At 37.2% G+C, this 18,674-nt stretch overlaps 1 protein-coding gene, 1 non-coding gene and 1 pseudogene across 13 annotated transcripts in view; 1 reads left to right on the top strand and 2 right to left on the bottom strand.

Moving 5' to 3' along the window:
* The window catches only part of EVI5 (ecotropic viral integration site 5), a 239,151-nt gene that overhangs the window by 19,090 nt on the left and 201,387 nt on the right, over positions 1–18,674 (bottom strand). For 11 of the 12 annotated variants that reach the window (XM_061411190.1, XM_061411185.1, XM_061411186.1 and 8 more), the window contains one exon: positions 18,083–18,178. In XM_061411190.1, the coding sequence (XP_061267174.1) occupies positions 18,083–18,178 (96 nt within the window). Of the gene's footprint in view, positions 1–10,351; positions 10,522–18,082; positions 18,179–18,674 lie in introns of all 12 variants that reach the window. The other variant, XM_061411195.1, reaches the window with a different exon arrangement.
* Positions 442–560, top strand: LOC133245395 (5S ribosomal RNA; annotated as a pseudogene).
* TRNAC-ACA (transfer RNA cysteine (anticodon ACA)) lies at positions 12,704–12,775 on the bottom strand. Its single transcript has one exon. It is a non-coding gene; the product is annotated as a tRNA-Cys (tRNA).

The raw sequence follows: 18,674 nt of genomic DNA, 5'->3' as shown, positions 1-18,674 counted from the left end.
TAAAGCTACATCAAAGTACCACGTACATTTCATATGATTTAACCTTTAGCTGGAGCACTGAAAAAAAAATTCAAACCTTCAGCAAAACATCCTCATAAAAACAAGGTATTTTTTTTCTATCTGGATTGAATTCCTAGGAGGAATTATTCTTCTCTAAAGCTGAATCATAGGTTTTATCAGTCCATCTAATCAACCAAATTTTAAATCATTTATTTGATAAAGGATTTGTGTCTAGACTATATAAAGAATTCTTACAACTAAATTATAAAAAGATAACCCAATTTGAAATGGGCAAAAGGTCTGAGTAGATAGGTCTCTAAAGAAGATACAAATGGCTAATGAGCATAGGGAAAGATGCTCAATTGTCATTGACTATAGAGAGAATTAAAAAAAAAAAAAAAAACAAAATGAGATGACATTTACACTTACTAGGATAGCTATGTCTCTGGCCATACCACCCTGAACACCCCCGATCTCGTCTGATCTCGGAAGCTAAGCAGGGTCGGGCCTGGTTAGAAATTGGATGGGAGGCCACCTGGGAATACCGGGTGCTGTAGGCTTTAAAGGAGAAGGCAATGGCACCCCACTCCAGTACTCTTGCCTGGAAAATCCCATGGATGGAGGAGCCTGGTGGGCTGCAGTCCATGGGGTCGCTAGGAGTCGGACACGACTGAGCGACTTCACTTTGACTTTTCACTTTCATGCATTGGAGGAGGAAACGGCAACCCACTCCAGTGTTCTTGCCTGGAGAATCCCATGGACAGAGGAGCCTGGTGGGCTACCATCTATGGGGTCGAACAGAGTTGGACACGACTGAAGCGACTTAGCAGTAGCAGCAGCAGGATAGCTATTGATCCCCTGCCCACCCCCCTCCCCCCCGCCAAAATAGAGAATAACAAGTACTGCCAAGAATGTGAAGAAACTAGAACCCTCATAAATAGCTGGTGGGAATATACAATGGTACAGCTTCTTTGGAAAACAGTACGGCAGTTCCTCAAATGGTTAAGAGTAGAGTTATCATATAACTCAGCAATATCATTAATAAGTACACATTCAAGACAAATGAAAATGTTCACAAAGAAACCTGTATATAGATGCTTGCAGCAGCATTATTTAAAGTAGCCCCAAAGTGAAAACATCCCAAATGTCTATCAACTGATGCACGGATATATAAATTATGGTATACCCATATGAAGGAATATTATTAGGCATTATGAATGAAGAAGTACTGATACATGCTACTACAAGGATGAACTCTGACAAGATTATACCAAGTACAAGAAACCAATCACAGATGACCACATATTGTATAATTCCATTTAAATGAAATATCCAGAACGGAGAAATCAACAGAGACAGAAAATGTCAACAGATTAGTGTTTGCCTAGAACTAGCAGAAGAGAACCTTAAGGGAATGTGACTAACTTTTGAATGAAAAAAAGTTCTACAATTTATTGTGATGATGGTTGCACAACTCAGTGAATATACTAAAAACCACTGAATTGTACACTTTAGGTGGGTGAAGTGTTTTAGACATGAATTAAAGCTCAATAAAGCTGTTTTATATACATACACACACACACAAAATATTTATATCTATTTACATATATGTCAGATAGCCATTCTGTGGATATATTTTTAACAGAGATATTGGCAGACTGAAAAGAAATAATTTTCTATTTAGGAGGTGAAGAAAACTTAATTGATTAAAAAAAAATTCATCAACAACGTTAACCTTCATTTAGTTTTTTCCTCAACATAAAAAGAAATGATGGCTACCTTCTACAGCTTCATTTTAAACAGGCAGAAAATATTCACAATAAAATGTTTATTTCTTTAGACTGAAGTTAAAGGAGATGAATTCATTTATAGTATTTACTTTTTTCAGAAACTAAAACTTCTGATGGAAAAATAATTTTAAAAATATACAATATACATACATAGCCACAAACCCATGCTATTTTATCACTGAACACAAAATAAGCTTTCAAACAGACAGGTCAGTATCCTCTCTTCCTCATTTGGAGGTACTCACAGGCTGCTTAGTTAAGATTGGGTCCTTGCAAACCACATGACCTCATGAATGCTATCTTATCATATCACAGGTTCCTCACACTGACCACAACAACTTAAATCAGACAGTCAGGAAAGTAGCACTGAGTCTTTGACACGTACTCTTGGTATGACATTTTCGGCTGTCCAGCTTGCGGGGAGTGAAAATCTGATTATCTCATGTCCAACTGCATCTGCGAGATATGGCCCATGAAAAGCACATGACTTACTGCACTAAAACTTCCAACCACAATGTAAGAGTTTTAGTTTTGTAAATCTGAGAGAGCTAGCTATTCATCTTGTACCAATTTTCCTTTAATCAACAGTACATTTGTGGAGCACATTTTCTAAGGTTCCTAGTTTGAAACACTATCAATACTATACTACTGTTTCTTTAAAACTGAATTACATGATGCAAAAAAAAAAAAAAAGCCAAAGTTTTAAAATAACTGATTATATTTCCAAATCTTAGTGTAGTTGAAGAAACTGGATTAATATTTAAGAATAGATAGCATTAACAAACAAATGTGAACTACTGGGTAGCTTGGTTAAAAATAGCACAAGTATATCTAAATTAGACTGAAAAAAATCCAAATTGGCTCTGAAATGCATCATTTAAACCAAGGCCTTAATAGGAATATAACTTAAAACATAATTAAGGATGAAGATTTTATTTAATGCACTTCCTCTTGTTCAAGAAAGCTTTACCCTCAGCCATCAGCTAAATCTCTGTAAGTGCTTTTCTTCACTACCACACACTAAAAACAGACTAATCAGAAGGCACTCTGGTTTTAGAGGTGCCCCTCTTTATTGATTTCTTTTTTTTTTTTTTTTTGAGGATAAAAAGGAGCTATTTATTTGTTAATGAAAAGAAAAATAGGTGACAGATATGAACAGATATTTTACCAAGAAGACATACAGATGGCAAATAAACCATGTGGAAAAAGAAAGATCAACATTTTGATTCTTTGCTGCTGCTGCTAAGTCGCTTCAGTCATGTCCAACTCTGTGCGACCCCAGAGACGGCAGCCCACCAGGCTCCCTCGTCCCTGGGATTGTCCAGGCAAGAACACTGGAGTGGGTTGCCATTTCCTTCTCCAATGCATGAAAGTGAAAAGTGAAAGCGAAGTCGTTCAGTCATGTCCGACTCTTCGAGACCCCATGGACTGCAGCCTACCAGGCTCCTCCGTCCATGGGATTTTCCAGGCAAGAGTACTGGAGTGGGGTGCCATTGCCTTCTCCATCTTTATTGATTTCTACAGTTATTTGTTCTGGAGCTCTTTACATACCTCTGAACCTTTGCATATGATGGTTTCTCTGCCTGAAATAGCTTTCTACTCTCCTTGTCCTGGCTAACTTCTATTCGTCCTTCAATAAAGAGTTTAGGCACCCCCACACCCAGAAATCTTTTCATATTTCTAGGCTGTGGCACCATACGGTTCTACCACAGCACTGCCAATACTGACTGGCTCTCCCTACCAGTCTGAATTCCTTCACAATTGGGACTATGACTTTTATACACCTAGCACAGGACTGGGATGGAAAGGACTTTATAATGATCATTTAAATAACTGTTTTGGAACGCAGAAATTGAGGCAAGGCCTGAAGTATGCCTGAGAGTTAAAAGATGTCCAAATACTCACTGACTGAATGAATGTATGAATAGGCATCCTAAGGCCACACAGTTAATCAGTGGCAGAACTAGCCCCACACTCCAGGATGACCATTTCTCAACCACCTACAGTAAGATGGAGAGCAAAGACACAAAATTCAGAAACAAAACTAAACTTATCAAATGAAAACACCCAAAGAACCACAAACAAAATCCAGAATGCTATTAAGAACCTGATAAGTTGCATGGATATCTATTTTCCCCTCTTTATTTTATTAATGTGTTTAGCAGTAGTGAAGGAGAAAGTCAGAGTTAGATGAAGAGTCGGGATAATCAGCTTTCAAATAAATGAAATAAATTTAAAAAATGAACACTAAACTCTTGAAACCTGAGCACACAAATAAATTCCCTGGATTTTAAAATCATAGCTCATTTTGGTTGCCCCATGTCAGGCTGAATGAAAATCTTCAAGTACATCTTATCAGTGTCATTACAAATGTCAACAAACAATACTGTAATCATGCTAAAACCTTATTGATATCATACATATGATTGAAATGTCTTTAGGCATTTATATCTTATTTTCCTCATGTCTTAGATCTAAGAGTATACTATTAGATGACCTCTTCATGAAAGGCTAAAAGGAAGTCTCTTCCACCCTTACTGAAATAAATCCATTTCAGTTCAGTTGCTCAGTCGTGTCTGACTCTTTGCAACTCTACAGACTGCAGCACGTCAGGCCTCCCTGTCCATCACCAACTCCCAGAGTTTACTCAACGTTGACTCACTTACGTTGAGTCAGTGATGCCACCCAACCATCTCATCCTTTGTCAATCCCTTCTCCTCCCATCTTCAATCTCAGTATCAGGGTCTTTTCAAATGAGTCAGCTCTTCACATCAGGTGGCCAAAGTATTGGAGTTTCAGCTTCAACATCAGTCCTTCCAATGAATATTCAGGACTGATTTCCTTTAGGATGGATTGGTTGGATCTCCTTGTAGTCCAAGGGACTCTCAAGAGTCTTCTCCAACACCATAGTTCAAAAGCATTAATTCTTCAGCGCTCAACTTTCCTTATAGTCCAACTCTCACATCCATACATGAATACTGGAAAAACCATAGCCTTGACTAGATAGACCTCTGTTGGCAAAGTAACATCTCTGCTTTTTAATATGCTATCTACGGAGGAGCCTGGTAGGCTGCAGTCCATGGAGTTGCTAGGAGTCGGACATGACTGAGCGACTTCCCTTTAACTTTTCACTTTCCTGCATTGGAGAAGGAAATGGCAGCCCACTCCAGTGTTCTTGCCTGGAGAATCCCAGGGACGGGGGAGCCTGGTGGGCTGCCATCTCTGGGGTCGCACAGAGTTGGACACGACTGAAGCGACTTAGCAGCAGCAGCAGCAGCAGGTTGGTCATAACTTTTCTCCCAAGAAGTACTAATAAGTAACTACACCAACTGTCACTCTAGGCTTTATAGTTAGTTCCATTTCCTTTAAAAATGCTTAGTATTATCTGCCTTTATTTCTTATAACTCAAGTGGCATTTGACCACTTGGGTATATGCAGCTTCCTTTGAAGTGGTTTCTTGTGATATGTTTCCAATCTAACAGCCACAGAGTAATTGTTGGGACCATTTATTTAGCAATTTACAGATCAGTACAGTTGTCCCTCAGTATCCAAGGGAGACTGGATCAGGACCCTGTGGATACCAAAATCCACAGATGATCAAGTCCCTCATATAAGATGGAGTAGTATTTGCATATAACCTGTGCACATCCTTCTGTATAATTTAAGTAATCTCTAAATATGGGGATTCCCTGGTGGCTCAGTGGTAAAGGATCTGCCTACCAATGCAGGAGATGCAGGTTCGATCCCCAGGTTCGAAAGATCCCCTGGAGAAATAAATGGCAACCCGCTCTAGTACTCTTGCCTAGAAAAGTATACTTCCTACAATGTCTTGCATAATATCAGAAAAAATTCCATCTGATACAGCTTAATATTCAAGCCTGACTTTACACTTATAACTGGTTCTGTTCCTTGGCCAATGGCATATTATTTCTTGAGGACACTTACTTGTCCTTTAATTCAGAGTACCAGATCCGAATTTCTAGTTCCAGACTGATTTTTATTCTGTAAATTGGCAGTTCACCCAGATTTTGTCCTAGAAATTTTGTAAAGAAACCCTTCTAGAGGCATGTCCTACTTTAGTCAATACTTCTAAAAGGCTTCTTTCCTTGGTATCTCATCTTTTCTGGGTTCTAGTTCCTTCTCGCCTTGGTTTCTAGTTTTTGAAAAATTGATATTGGAGTATAGTTGATTTACAAAGTTGTGTTAGTTTCAGGTATACAGCTAATTGTTTTATATTTTTCATTTTTCTTTTCTAAGTGATTTAATTATTTCACTTTACCCTCTCCTACCAGAAACTTTTTTCGTATTCTCACAATTCAACTCCAAATTTCTTAATGAAACTACCATCACTAGAAACATTATTATTCACTAACAAATCAAAATTTTTCTTTTTACCTACAGCAACCAGGATACACAGATGTATGTAGTTGAGTAGAACACCCTCTTTTTATGAATGTAACATAAAACTATGAGATTGTCTAAAAGTCCTGTGTTGGATTATCATTGTTTTTCTTTATATGAATGTGGTATATTATTCTTTTAGGAGGCAACGAATGAATGGAAACATATCACTGGAGATTTTAAAAACATCTGGAAACAATTGCTGGAAGTTTGGCCACTGGTTGGATTATTTTTCCATCACAGGTCATTATAAGATACTGAGATAGTTCCCTGTGCTATACAGTATGTCCTTGTTGCTACCTATTATACATACAACAGTGTGCATATGTTAATTCCAAACTGCTAACTTCTCTCCCTTTCTCCCTTCTTTGGTAACCATAAACTTGTTTTCTATGTCTGTGACTCTATTTTGGTTTTTAAATAAGTTCATTTGTATAATTTTTAAAATTCCACATACAAGTGATATCATAGGATATTTGACTTTCTATAAATAGATTCTTGAAACAGAATATATCGAATAGCTGAGCTAATTTACATAGTTGAATAAGCTTGTATTTCTTAAGTAATATGTATATATGAAAATGGGTTGACAATTTTTACTTAATTCTAGGTTTCTAGAAATGTCAGATTTGGCTAAAAAATCTCAGTTGCCTCTGTTTCCAGAAAATCATCTAATATTTAAAAGCTAAGATTTTAGTGGCAACCACTGGAATCTAAAGCAGAATTTAGGGTCAAGTCAGACCACTTTCCCAGTCTCAGATTATATAGAAGTCTAAAACCTGAAGAAAGAAAAGTAAGGAATACTAAATGAGGATAGATTTCTACCACCTAAAAATTGACTCTCATCTGAGAGACAGAATTACTTTTAATTCAATTAAACTCCTATTAAACTCTTACTTTGTCTACCATAAGACAGCTGAACTGGTCGACAGGATTGGCAAGGCACTGGATTGGAGTAGATCAGAAGCTCCAGGGCCTAGGCAGTAGTTCTGTCTCTGCCACTAAAGAGCTGCGCAACTTTGGGTAAGTCCCTTCAACTCTTGGGTACTCAGGTTCCTCATTTATTAAGTGAAAAACTAGATAAACTTTAAGAACAAGTCTGGTTAAAAAAAAAAAAATATATATATATATATATATATTTCACTTTTTTAAAATCTTAGTTTTAAGTCTTTACATAGTGCTATTATTCCAGACATAAAATACTGGACACTGTTCAATAAATATTTTCTTAATTATAATAAGATGAACTGCTTACCTGAGAAAATGGAATATGTTAAGAGTAGTAACAGTCATTTAAAGAAGTCATTAAAGAATCAGTTTTTTATCGATAAATGGAGATTGCAAGATTAAAAACCAGTGCTACACATTTCATTCAAGAGCCTTAAAGCAATTTTCATAGGAGTACAATTATGCCCTATCATAGACAGAGTGCCTGATGAACTATGGACGGAGGTTCCTGACATTGTACAGGAGACAGGGATCCAGACCATCAACATGGAAAAGAAATGTAAAAGAGCAAAATGGCTGTCTGGGGAGGCCTTACAAATAGCTGTGAAAAGAGACGTGAAAAGCAAAGGAGAAAAGGAAAGATATAAGCATCTGAATGCAGAGTTCCAAAGAATAGCAAGGAGAGATATTGATCCTCAGCGATCAATGCAAAGAAATAGAGGAAAACAACAGAATGGGAAAGACTAGAGATCTCTTCAAGAAAATTAGAGATACCAAGGGAACATTTCATGCAAAGATGGGCTCGATAAAGGACAGAAATAGTATGGACCTAACAGAAGCAGAAGATATTAAGAAGAGGTGGCAAGAGTACACAGAAGAACTGTACAAAAAAGATATTCAAAACCCAGATAATCACGATGGTGTGATCACTCACACTCACCTAGAGCCAGACATCCTGGAATGTGAAGTCAAGTGGGCCTTTGAAAGCATCACTATGAACAAAGCTAGTGGAGGTGATGGAATTCCAGTTGAGCTATTTCAAATCCTGAAAGATGATGCTGTAAAAGTGCTGCACTCAACATGCCAGCACATTTGGAAAACTCAGCGGTGGCCAGAGGACTGGAAAAGGTCAGTTTTCATTCCAATCCCAAAGAAAGGCAATGCCAAAGAATGCTCAAACTACCGTACAATTGCACTCATCTCACACGCTAGTAAGGTAATGCTCAAAATTCTCCAAGCAAGGCTTCAACAGTACATGAACCATGAACTTCCACATGTTCAAGCTGGTTTTAGAAAAGGCAGAGGAACCAGAGATCAAATTGCCAACATCCGCTGGATCATGGAAAAAGCAAGAGAGTTCCAGAAAAACATCTATTTCTGCTTTAGGGACTATGGCAAAGCCTTTGACTGTGTGGATCACAATGATATGTGGAAAATTCTGAAAGAGATGGGAATACCAGACCACCTGACCTGCCCCTTGAGGAACCTATATGCAGGTCAGGAAGCAACAGTTAGAACTGGACATGGAACAACAGACTGGTTCCAAATAGGAAAAGGAGTACGTCAAGGCTGTATATCGTCACCCTGCTTATTTAACTTCTATGCAGAGTACATTATGAGAAACGCTGGGCTGGAAGAAGCACAAGCTGGAATCAAGATTGCTGGGAGAAATATCAGTAACCTCAGATATGCAGATGACACCACCCTTATGGCAGAAAGTGAAGAGGAACTCAAAAGCCTCTTGATGAAAGTGAAAGAGGAGAGTGAAAAAGTTGGCTTAAAGCTCAACATTCAGAAAACTAAGATCATGGCATCCAATCCCATCACTTCATGGGAAATAGGTGGGGAAACAGTGGAAACAGTGTCAGACTTTATTTTTGGGGCTCCAAAATCACTGCAGATGGTGACTGCAGCCATGAAATTAAAAGACGCTTACTCCTTGGAAGGAAACTTATGACCAACCTAGATAACATATTAAAAAGCAGAGACATTACTTTGGCAACAAAGGTCAGTCTAGTAAAGGCTATGGTTTTTCCAGTGTTCATGTATGGATGTGAGAGTTGGACTGTGAAGAAAGCTGAGCACCGAAGAATTGATGCTTTTGCACTTGCTAGATCTCCTCCTAGCCCACTGGTGGTTTTGGTCTCCTTTGCTGGCTCTCTTGACCTTAAAGGTGAGGAGCACCACAAACTTGCTTCTAGACCCCCTTTCTCTTTATCGATGAATGCTATTTATATGCCAATGACAAATAAACCTATTTTTAGCCCCTGATCTCTTTTTAGAGCCTCATACTCACATATCCATTGTCTGCCTGCTATTTTCATTTTAATGTTTATTAGGAATCTCAACCTTAAAACTTTGGATCTTCTACCTTCCCTAACCTCAGTAAGTTGCACCAACCATTCACTCAACTATCAAGCATCTCTGGAGTCAATGACTACTCTCTCTCTCATGTTCCTCACACAATCCACCAGCAAGTTCTCTACCTCTAAAACATCCACCACGCTAAGATTTCCACTTCTGCTCTTACCTGGACTATTTTAATGGCCTCCTAATGAACCTCCCTATTTCCATTCTTACTTTCCTACAACCAATTCACCACATAGCAGGCAGGGCAAATCAGATCACATCATTCTTGCTTAGCCAAAAATAAAATCCAAATGATTGATCCTGGCTTACAGAACATTATATAGGATTTGACTCTCTTTCTTTAGTCTTACCTCATACTATTTTTTTTTCCCATTCTCTACTATACTTGAGCCACATTAGTATGGTTTCTCAAAAGTCCACTTCATTTTTTCCAGGGTCTTTGTGCTAGCTGTTTTTTCTGCCAGGAATGATCTTTTCACTGTTTTTTTGCACATCAGAAGCTCCTTAGCATTCCTATCACAACTTATATGTTACCTTATCAGCAAAGCCTTCCACAAACATTTCTTCACTAAAAACATTTTCATGGAGTACCTACCACATGCCAACACTATTCTGGATGCTAGGGGAAAGGTACTCAGTCTTATTAGTAATTAAGGAAATACTCATTAAAACTGTAATGAGAATCCTCTTCACAGTCAGAATTACTAAAATTAGATAAAGACCGACAATCCCACATGCTGACGAGCATGTAAAACAATGAAAACTGTCTTTATGGCGCACGGGAGTATACACTGTTGTTGTTGTTATTTAGTCACTAAGTGGTGTCTGACTCTGTAGCTTACCAGGCTTCTCTGTCCATAAGATTCCCCAGGCAAGGATCCTAGAGTGGGTTGCCATTTCCTTCTCCAGGGGATCTTCCTGACTCAGGGATTAAACCCATATCTCCTGTATTAGCAGGTGGATTCTTTACCACTGAGGCCACGTGGGAAGCCCAATAAACAACAGCAATGATCTTAAAAGGCCAAAACAGAAGTAATTTAAATATTCACCAACAGAATAGATAAATAAGTTGTGGTATATTTATATAAAGAAAAGTTACACCGCAATGAGAATGAATAACCTAGAGCTACATTTAAGAATAACATGGTTAAATTTCACTAGCAACTTTGAGCAAAAGAAGCACGGCACAAAAGAAGATACACCATAAGAAGTCATTTACATAAAATTTAAAAACTTAAACCACTGTATTAGAAGTTGAGATCATAGTTATTTCTGAGGAGGAGGGTATGACTGAAGACAGGATGGGAGAGAGCATGAATGGAGCTTTGCAGTCTATCTCTTGGACCTGGGTGGTGGTTACATGGATGTGATCTCTGTGATAACTTACTGAGCTGTAAACTTGTCACCTGGGCACTTTTCTATAAGTAATACTTCTATAGAAAAGTTTTAGAAGTTTGTGTTCTTTAGGTTGTTCAATTTTTATGACTATGAACCCATACAACTGCAGAATGTTAAGGATAATAGCTGGTGGACTCATTCTAGAAGGTCTCCATCACAGAAAGAGCAACGAAGAAACTGTTGCTTGGTCTTAGTATCAGGAACAGGTGTGGCTCTTCTAACCAACTGGTCTGTTTTATCACAAAGACACTATGAAAAGTTTAAAGTGACCAGATTTCCCCTTTTTGCTGACTGCTGAAAACCTTATTCTTCAAGCCAAGCTTGAGGCCCATGATAAAAATGTGTAAGATACTTTTGTGGTATGCGATTTTGTATTGGTCTTGTTCAAGGTTCCATGTTACATTCCTAGTGTTCTTGACTTTTTCTCACAAAACTACACTTTGCCTTTTCTTTTTTTAATCATTTGCAAACTTCCTTTATCCTATCTGGAACAAAGCATGGTATTAGTGAATAAAAAATGCTCTAATTCTTTTCTTTCTTTTAAAAAATATATGGCTTGGTTTTACTTCAATATGTTTGGTTTTACTTCATTCTTATTTAATGCACTGTAATCTGACTAGAAGTCCTGACCCTAAATTCCAGCTTCTGCCACTTACTGGTTATGTAACTTTAGATGAATTATTTAGCCTCATTGAGCCTATAAAGTGGAAATATTAACAATTTTCACAGGATAACTGTGAAGATTAAAATAGTTATCCAAAAGATCTATATCTGGTTTAGCAACTACCACACAGAAAGTTTAATAAAAATAGGGAATATCTGCTTTATATAGAAAAGCTACTAAAAAAATAAAAAAGAAAAGCTACTAAGTGATTAGGCTAGAATTACTTTTGTGGGATTTTAAGGATATAAAGTACATTAAAACTATTTTATTAAGACATCATAAAAAATTAAGCAAAGCTATATAATGGGGAAATATTTAATTTTTAGTATAAGTGGACTATCTTCAGTCTGGAATAAATCTACCTATTCCTAGATCTACCAGAACACATCAGCACCAAGAACAAGTTAAAACATAAAATTTGTGTTGCAAAAACATTTCCAGATCAGCTGTTTGGTGAGCATTTTCACATGAAAAAAATACTGTAAATGACAGCAAGGCTTAAAGGAACCCAGAAAAGCTTCATCAATTGATACTGTGGCTGAAGTGTATGATTATACTTCTCAATATGTCAATACCTAATGACTTCTGAGTACATTTCTTTTGGCTTCTAAATGAAATTAACTTTCTATTTCCTTCTATCTTCCTTTCCAGGCAGTTAGAAGATATTCTTTGTTTGTCTTTAATGGTTGGCAGCTGTAAGAAGATGGATCAAATGCTGAAGCAGACGGCGCATTCATTTCTGGAACTTATAGCTTTATGTCTTCTGACTTAAATGTTCCTGACATCCAAACCTCCTGAAAAAGTTTAATTTTTCAAAACCCAGCCCAGATGCTGTTGCCATCTTATCCCACTATGTTTCAAAGGAGGCTATTTAGCATACGGGAATTAAGTGCATAGGTGGACTTAAAGTTACGTAGTCTAACCTCCCACCTCTGTCACTGACTAGTGTACGACCATGGGGAGTTATTTAATACCCAAGAACCTCAGTTTTATGACATGTAGAAAGTGAAGTCACTCCATCATGTCCGACTCTTTGTGATCCCATGGACTGTAGTCTACCACGCTCCTCCATCCATGGGATTTTCCAGGCAAGAGTACTGGAGTGGGTTGCCATTTCCTTCTCCAGAGGATCTTCCCAAACCAGGGATCGAACCTGGGTCTCCTGCATTGTAGGCAGACACTTTACCATTTGAGCCACCAGGGAAGTCCTTATGACATGTAAAGCATGAATAAGAATGATGCTACCTACTTCAGAAGTTTGCTGTGAAGACTAAAAGAAATAAAGGAAGTTTAATACTTAGTACAGTGTCTGACACAGAACGACTATTGAACAAATGGTATCTACTATAATGTATACTTTTGATTATGTATTACAATTTGTTTATTTGTATGCCTATTTCCTTACAAATAGCTGAGAAAAGAAGAGAAGTGCAAGCAAAGGAGAACAGGAAAGATTTACTGATCTGAATGCAGAGTTCCAAAGAACACCAAGGAGAGCTAAGAAAGCCTTCTTAGGAGAACAATGCAAAGAAATAGAGGAAAACAACAGAATGGGAAAGACTAGATCTCAAGAAAATTGGAAATACCAAAGGAACATTTCATGCAAAGATGAGCTCGATAAAGGACAGAAACAGTAAGGACCTAACAGAAGCAAAAGAGGTTAAGATGAGGTGGCTAGATTTCACAGAAGAATTGTACAAAAAAGGTCTTAATGACCCAGATAACCATGATGGTGTGATCACTAGAGTCAGACATCCTGGGGTGTAAAGTCAAGTGGGCCTTACGAGGCATTACAATGAACAAAGCTAGTGGAAGTGATTGAATTCTAGCTGAGCTATTTAAAATCCTAAAAAAAGGTGCTGTTAATGTGCTGTACTCAACATGTCAGCAAATTTGGAAAACTCAGCAGTGGTCATAGGACTGAAAAAGGTCAGTTTTCATTCCAATCCCAAAGAAAGGCAATGCCAAAGAATGTTCTAAGTACTGCACAATTCTGTTCATTTCACATGCTAACAAGGTAATGCTTAAAACCCTACAAGTTAGGCTTCAGCACTACTTGAACCAAGAACTTCCAGATGTATAAGCTGGATTTAGAAAAAGCAGAGGAACCAGAGACCAAATTGCCAACATCTGTTGGATCACAGAAAAAGCAAGAGAATTCCAGGTAAGCATCTACTTCTGCTTCATTGACTATGCTAAAGCCTTTGACTGTGTGGATCACAATAAACTGTGGAAAATTCTTCAAGAGATGGGAATACCAGACCACCTTATCTGTCTCCTGAGAAACCTGTATGTAGGTCAAGAAGCAACAGTTAGAACCCGGCATGGAACAATGGACTGGTTCCAAACTGGGAAAGGAGTATGTCAAGGCTGTATATTGTCACCCTGCTTATTTAACTTATATGCAGAGTACATCATGAGAAATGCTGTGCTGGATGAAGCTCAAGCTGGAATCAAGATTGCTGGGAGAAATATCAATAACCTCAGATATGCAGATGACACCACCCATGCAGATGATACCACCCTAATGGCAGAAAGTGAAGAGGAACTAAAGAGTCTCATGATGAAAGCTAAAGAATTCCAAAAACTAAGATAGTGGCATCTGGTCTCATCACTTCGTGGAAAATAGATGGGGAAAAAAATGAAAACAATGACAGACTTTATTTTCTTAGGCTCCAAAATCACTATGGACAGTGACTGCAGCCATGAAATTAAGAGACGCTTGCTCCTTGGAAGAAAAGCTATGTCAAACCCAGACAGCATATTAAAAAGCAGAGACATCACCTTGCCAACAAAAGTCCGTCTAGTCAAAGCTATGGTTTTACCAGTAGTCATGTACGGATGTCAGAGTTGGACCATAAAGAAGGCTGATCGCAGCAGAATTGATGCTTTCGAACTGCAGTGCTGGAGAAGACTCCTGAGTCTCTTGGACTGCAAGCAGATCAAACCAGTCAATCCTAAAGAAAATCAGTCCTGAATATTCATTGAAAGGTCTGATGCTGAAGCCATCTGATGCAAAGAGCTGACTCACTGGAAAAGACCCTGATGCTGGGAAAGATTGAGGGCAGGAGGAGAAGTTGACAAGAGGATGAGATGGTTGGATGGCATCACTGACTCAGTGGACATGAGTTTGAGCAAACAATGAAGGAGAGAGTGAAGGGAGACAGTAAAGGACAGAGAAGCCTGGCATGCTACAGTCCATGGGGTTGCAAAGAGTCAGACAGGACTGAACAACTGAACAACAACAATCTCCTTTGTTAGACTGTGAGTCCCTTGAGGCTATGAATTGTATTTCAATCTCCTTTATATTCAGTTCTAAACCCAGTGCCTAGTACAGAGCAGGTGCTGTGATGACAGATGGATGAAAGGGCAGAAGGTGGGAAGACAGGGAAAGGAAAGCACTTAAATTGGGACCTTGGGTCTTATCTATGTCTGCCACGAGGACAGAACATAGGGTTAGGAGAGGATTTATTCACAGCCCCTTCCAGGTCTGGGGCAGCAAGAGCTTCCATAGTGGCTTCTGTGAAGCTCTTGGCAGGGTAAGAGGCTTCAAATTAAAAGATTTCTATGGTAGGTAGGTAATACTAGGAGCAAAATTAGGTGCTAAGGGTAAGAATCACAGGGGTTGGGAGTCAGAGAAGGTGTGTGGATGGATGATAGTAAGCTGCAGAACATGAATATAAATCTCTATTTGCAATGCTAACAGAGAGAGATAGGGAGCTCTTGTGACTAGGTCAGCTGCAGAATTTACTTACAGGATATATGCAAATTCATGTGTCAAGGAGGACAACACGGTTAAAATATGGTCACTAATTGATATTCTTAAGATTTTAAATATTGTTTTCTAATCTAAACTCTCTGTAAGTAGCACAGAAAAGATCGGCCACTCTGGATTAAACCCTGGCTCAATCGTTTACTATTTGTGTCATCTTGGGAAAAGTTACTTAATCATTCTGAGTCTGTTTCCACATCTATTCAACTGAGGATACTACCATCATATGGGATTATTATGAAGATTAGTAATAATAAATATGAAGTGTCTGACACCATGCTTGAGTGACAGACCAATAAACAGTATATATTATTGCTACTTTATAGATTAACAATATATTCAGCCATTCATGAAAAATAACTCAATTCTCTTTACCATTTCATACAGACAACTATGCTAAGTGGTCATAGCTGTTAGAACATGCACAACATTGCTATATCTTCAGGAAGATGAATCTGCAAAGCTGTTTCAATATTTCCTTCAACATTTAGAGAAGTACAAAAATCAGCTAACACAGTAACTATTAACAGTCACATGCTCAAATACAGCATTAATACTTAAAAGTCAATTCTTATGTTGAAAGTCAAAGATTCTAGCAAATTCTAGCACACAAGCAAAAGTTAAGTTGGAGCAATTAGACTGACTTCAGTTTATCTATCTGTCTTTTTTCCCCCACTGTGAAGTGCTATACACAAGAATGAAAAGAAAAAAAAAAAATCACTAGAATAAAAAGGTGAAATTTGTTTAAATCTCTCAAGAAGCTGGCCAATAAATAGTAAGTTTTATACTAAGTCAACTACAGCCAGTATCTCAGTTTAAACTTTCACTTGTTTTCCCTTATGCTTTCTTCAGTTATAAAACTTTGAACAGGTGAATACTGTTAAAATTTGCTCCAAAAACATAATGAAAATAAGTCTCCAACTAAAGACCTATAGTGGTTTCACAATATCTAGCACACTTAATCTCTTCTAGCTTTGAAGATTCACCATAAACTGATTCTATTCAGTCTAATTTTATTTCCCCAATGCAGTCACATTACTTCTGAATCAAACCTGGCCTCCTCCACTCCCAAGCCTATACTCACTCTCACCTCTGTGTGCCTGTGTGGTTTCCTGCTGCTGCTGCTGCTTAGTTGCTAAGCTGTGTCTCACTCTTTGCAACCCATGGACCACAGCCTGCCAGCCTCCTGTCCATGGGATTTCCCAGGCAAGAATACTGGAGTGGGTTGGGAGTGTGGTCCCCAACTATACTCATTCTCCTCTCTACTGTTTTCTAACTGGGACTTGTTTTAAGCCCACGACTCTGGCCTATTCTGAATCACCCAATTAGCATCTTATCACAAACTGTTCTAAAATTAAAGATTATTTTCACAAGCCACACCTAAAAATCTGACATTAAAGTTAAACCTCATGTTAACTATTTTCTGGCATTCCTAATGAGGAGAGAGTATCATTATTTTTAGTTAAGATATGTTTCCTTATCACTAGATGTCAAAATTATAAATGGGAAATTGATTTATTTCAGCCATAATTTTCTTTGAGAAAATCTTTTGAATGTAAGGAATAATCCCTAGGGTTCTCAATAAGAATCTCTAGAACATGCTTATTTGTAACTTGTTCTTTCATGTATGACTATCAGATCAGATTATAAAAAACTTCACATGAATAAAATTATACATGATCTTGGATCCCTCAAATGCTATCACAGCTGAAAAATCAGTATTTATAGGAAAGACCTACAAAACTTCAAGGCAAATTAAATTAAACCACATCTAAGATTTATCATTTTTGTTAGCTTTTTTTCTTTTCATTCAGAATTTACTTAGATTGACTGCCTCCAGGAGGTATTACCCAAAATACAGACTTTAACTGAAGAGTGTAATACCAGGAAAGGGTAATGTCCACACTTTTTCCTTTGAGGTTAAATTAATTTAGTGAAGAAAATGAGTTTCTTTCTTAAGAAGCGAGGTTTATATTACCCCTTCAAGTCACTGTGAATAAATATTATTGTACAAATAGTTCAATATAAGAAGCATACTTTTCCATTTATGTTTAATTAGATAGTTATCATTAGGAAAAAACCCAAGGAAACTGACCTAGAATCACATTAATTAAAAAGTGTCTCTCTTTATCAAACACACTATTTTAAATAATTTAAATTATCTAGGATAATAAAACTATCTAGTAAAAACTACTTGAAAATTTCATGAGCTGACTCTCACAGATTCAAGTTAGTGCCAGTTTAAAAAGTATTCAGATACTAAGAAATCTGTTAACTGATATTAGGCAAGTATCCTTTTTTGCAATCTCAGTAATACTGCTATGAAGTGAAAAAGAAGACAAGAGTAAAAAAGACTTCCCTTTAGTCACAACGGTAATACCACAAATCTACTATAGAGATAAAAAGAAAAATTTAGTTTAATTGAAGTAACTTTGAAACCCAGGCAAACAATCAAGTGTTTTCAGATCTCAATAAAAAAGTAAAGTATTCGCCATACAAACATTAATTGATCATTTCAGATATGATTAACAAGGTTTAAGGAAAACAAATCCTCAATACTAGAACAGAAAAATGTGTGTTAAAAAGAAGATAATCTTCTAAAATACTATTATTAATAATAATCAAAGATTCACAAAAAATATTTACCATGAAAGAGTCAATCATAAGCAATAATAAAGTGTTGTCACAATACAGAGGAAGGAAGAAAGAAATATGTGACGATCAAAATTTATCACTTACCTCATGATTCAGCTCTGCTATCTGATCTTTCAGTTCCCTAATGTACTGGTTAGAATCAGACTTGTTAAGCTGTCCTTGAAGCTTTCCTTCTTCTTTCTGTTTTGTGACAATATAACAAAGCAAAATCAAGAGACAATTTTCACAGCCTGTACTCAAGTATTTGAAGATTCAGGACAGCATAAAGGCATATCCTTTAACTGGCTAAATTCTGAACAAATATATTCTCAAGCTATTTCTGTAAAATTAATAGAAAACTATACTATTTCTAAATAATGCTGATTAACTGTATTAATATAATTAACACAATTTATAAACTGTATCTTTTGAGAGACTCTTAGAAATCAATAATTGAAAAGGGTCTACTAGTGAAAAAAAATTACCCTAGAATTTGAAAGCCATTTATTAAGTCATTTTGAGGGTAAATGCTTTTCTATCCATTCCATAAGAGATTCAATGCTTAATTGGGAAAGTGGTAAGTCTCCTACAATTACAGCAGGAAGTTGCTTTTGCTGGGGGACAGAAAGAAAAAAAAAAAAGAGAAAAGGTTGTTCAAAACCCTCTTACAAGGGGAAGATGGCTCTGAATAGCTTCT

This window comes from Bos javanicus, chromosome 3, assembly GCF_032452875.1.
Source record: "Bos javanicus breed banteng chromosome 3, ARS-OSU_banteng_1.0, whole genome shotgun sequence".
Classification (NCBI taxonomy): domain Eukaryota; kingdom Metazoa; phylum Chordata; class Mammalia; order Artiodactyla; family Bovidae; genus Bos; species Bos javanicus.
This window is presented reverse-complemented; position numbering and strand designations above follow the sequence as displayed.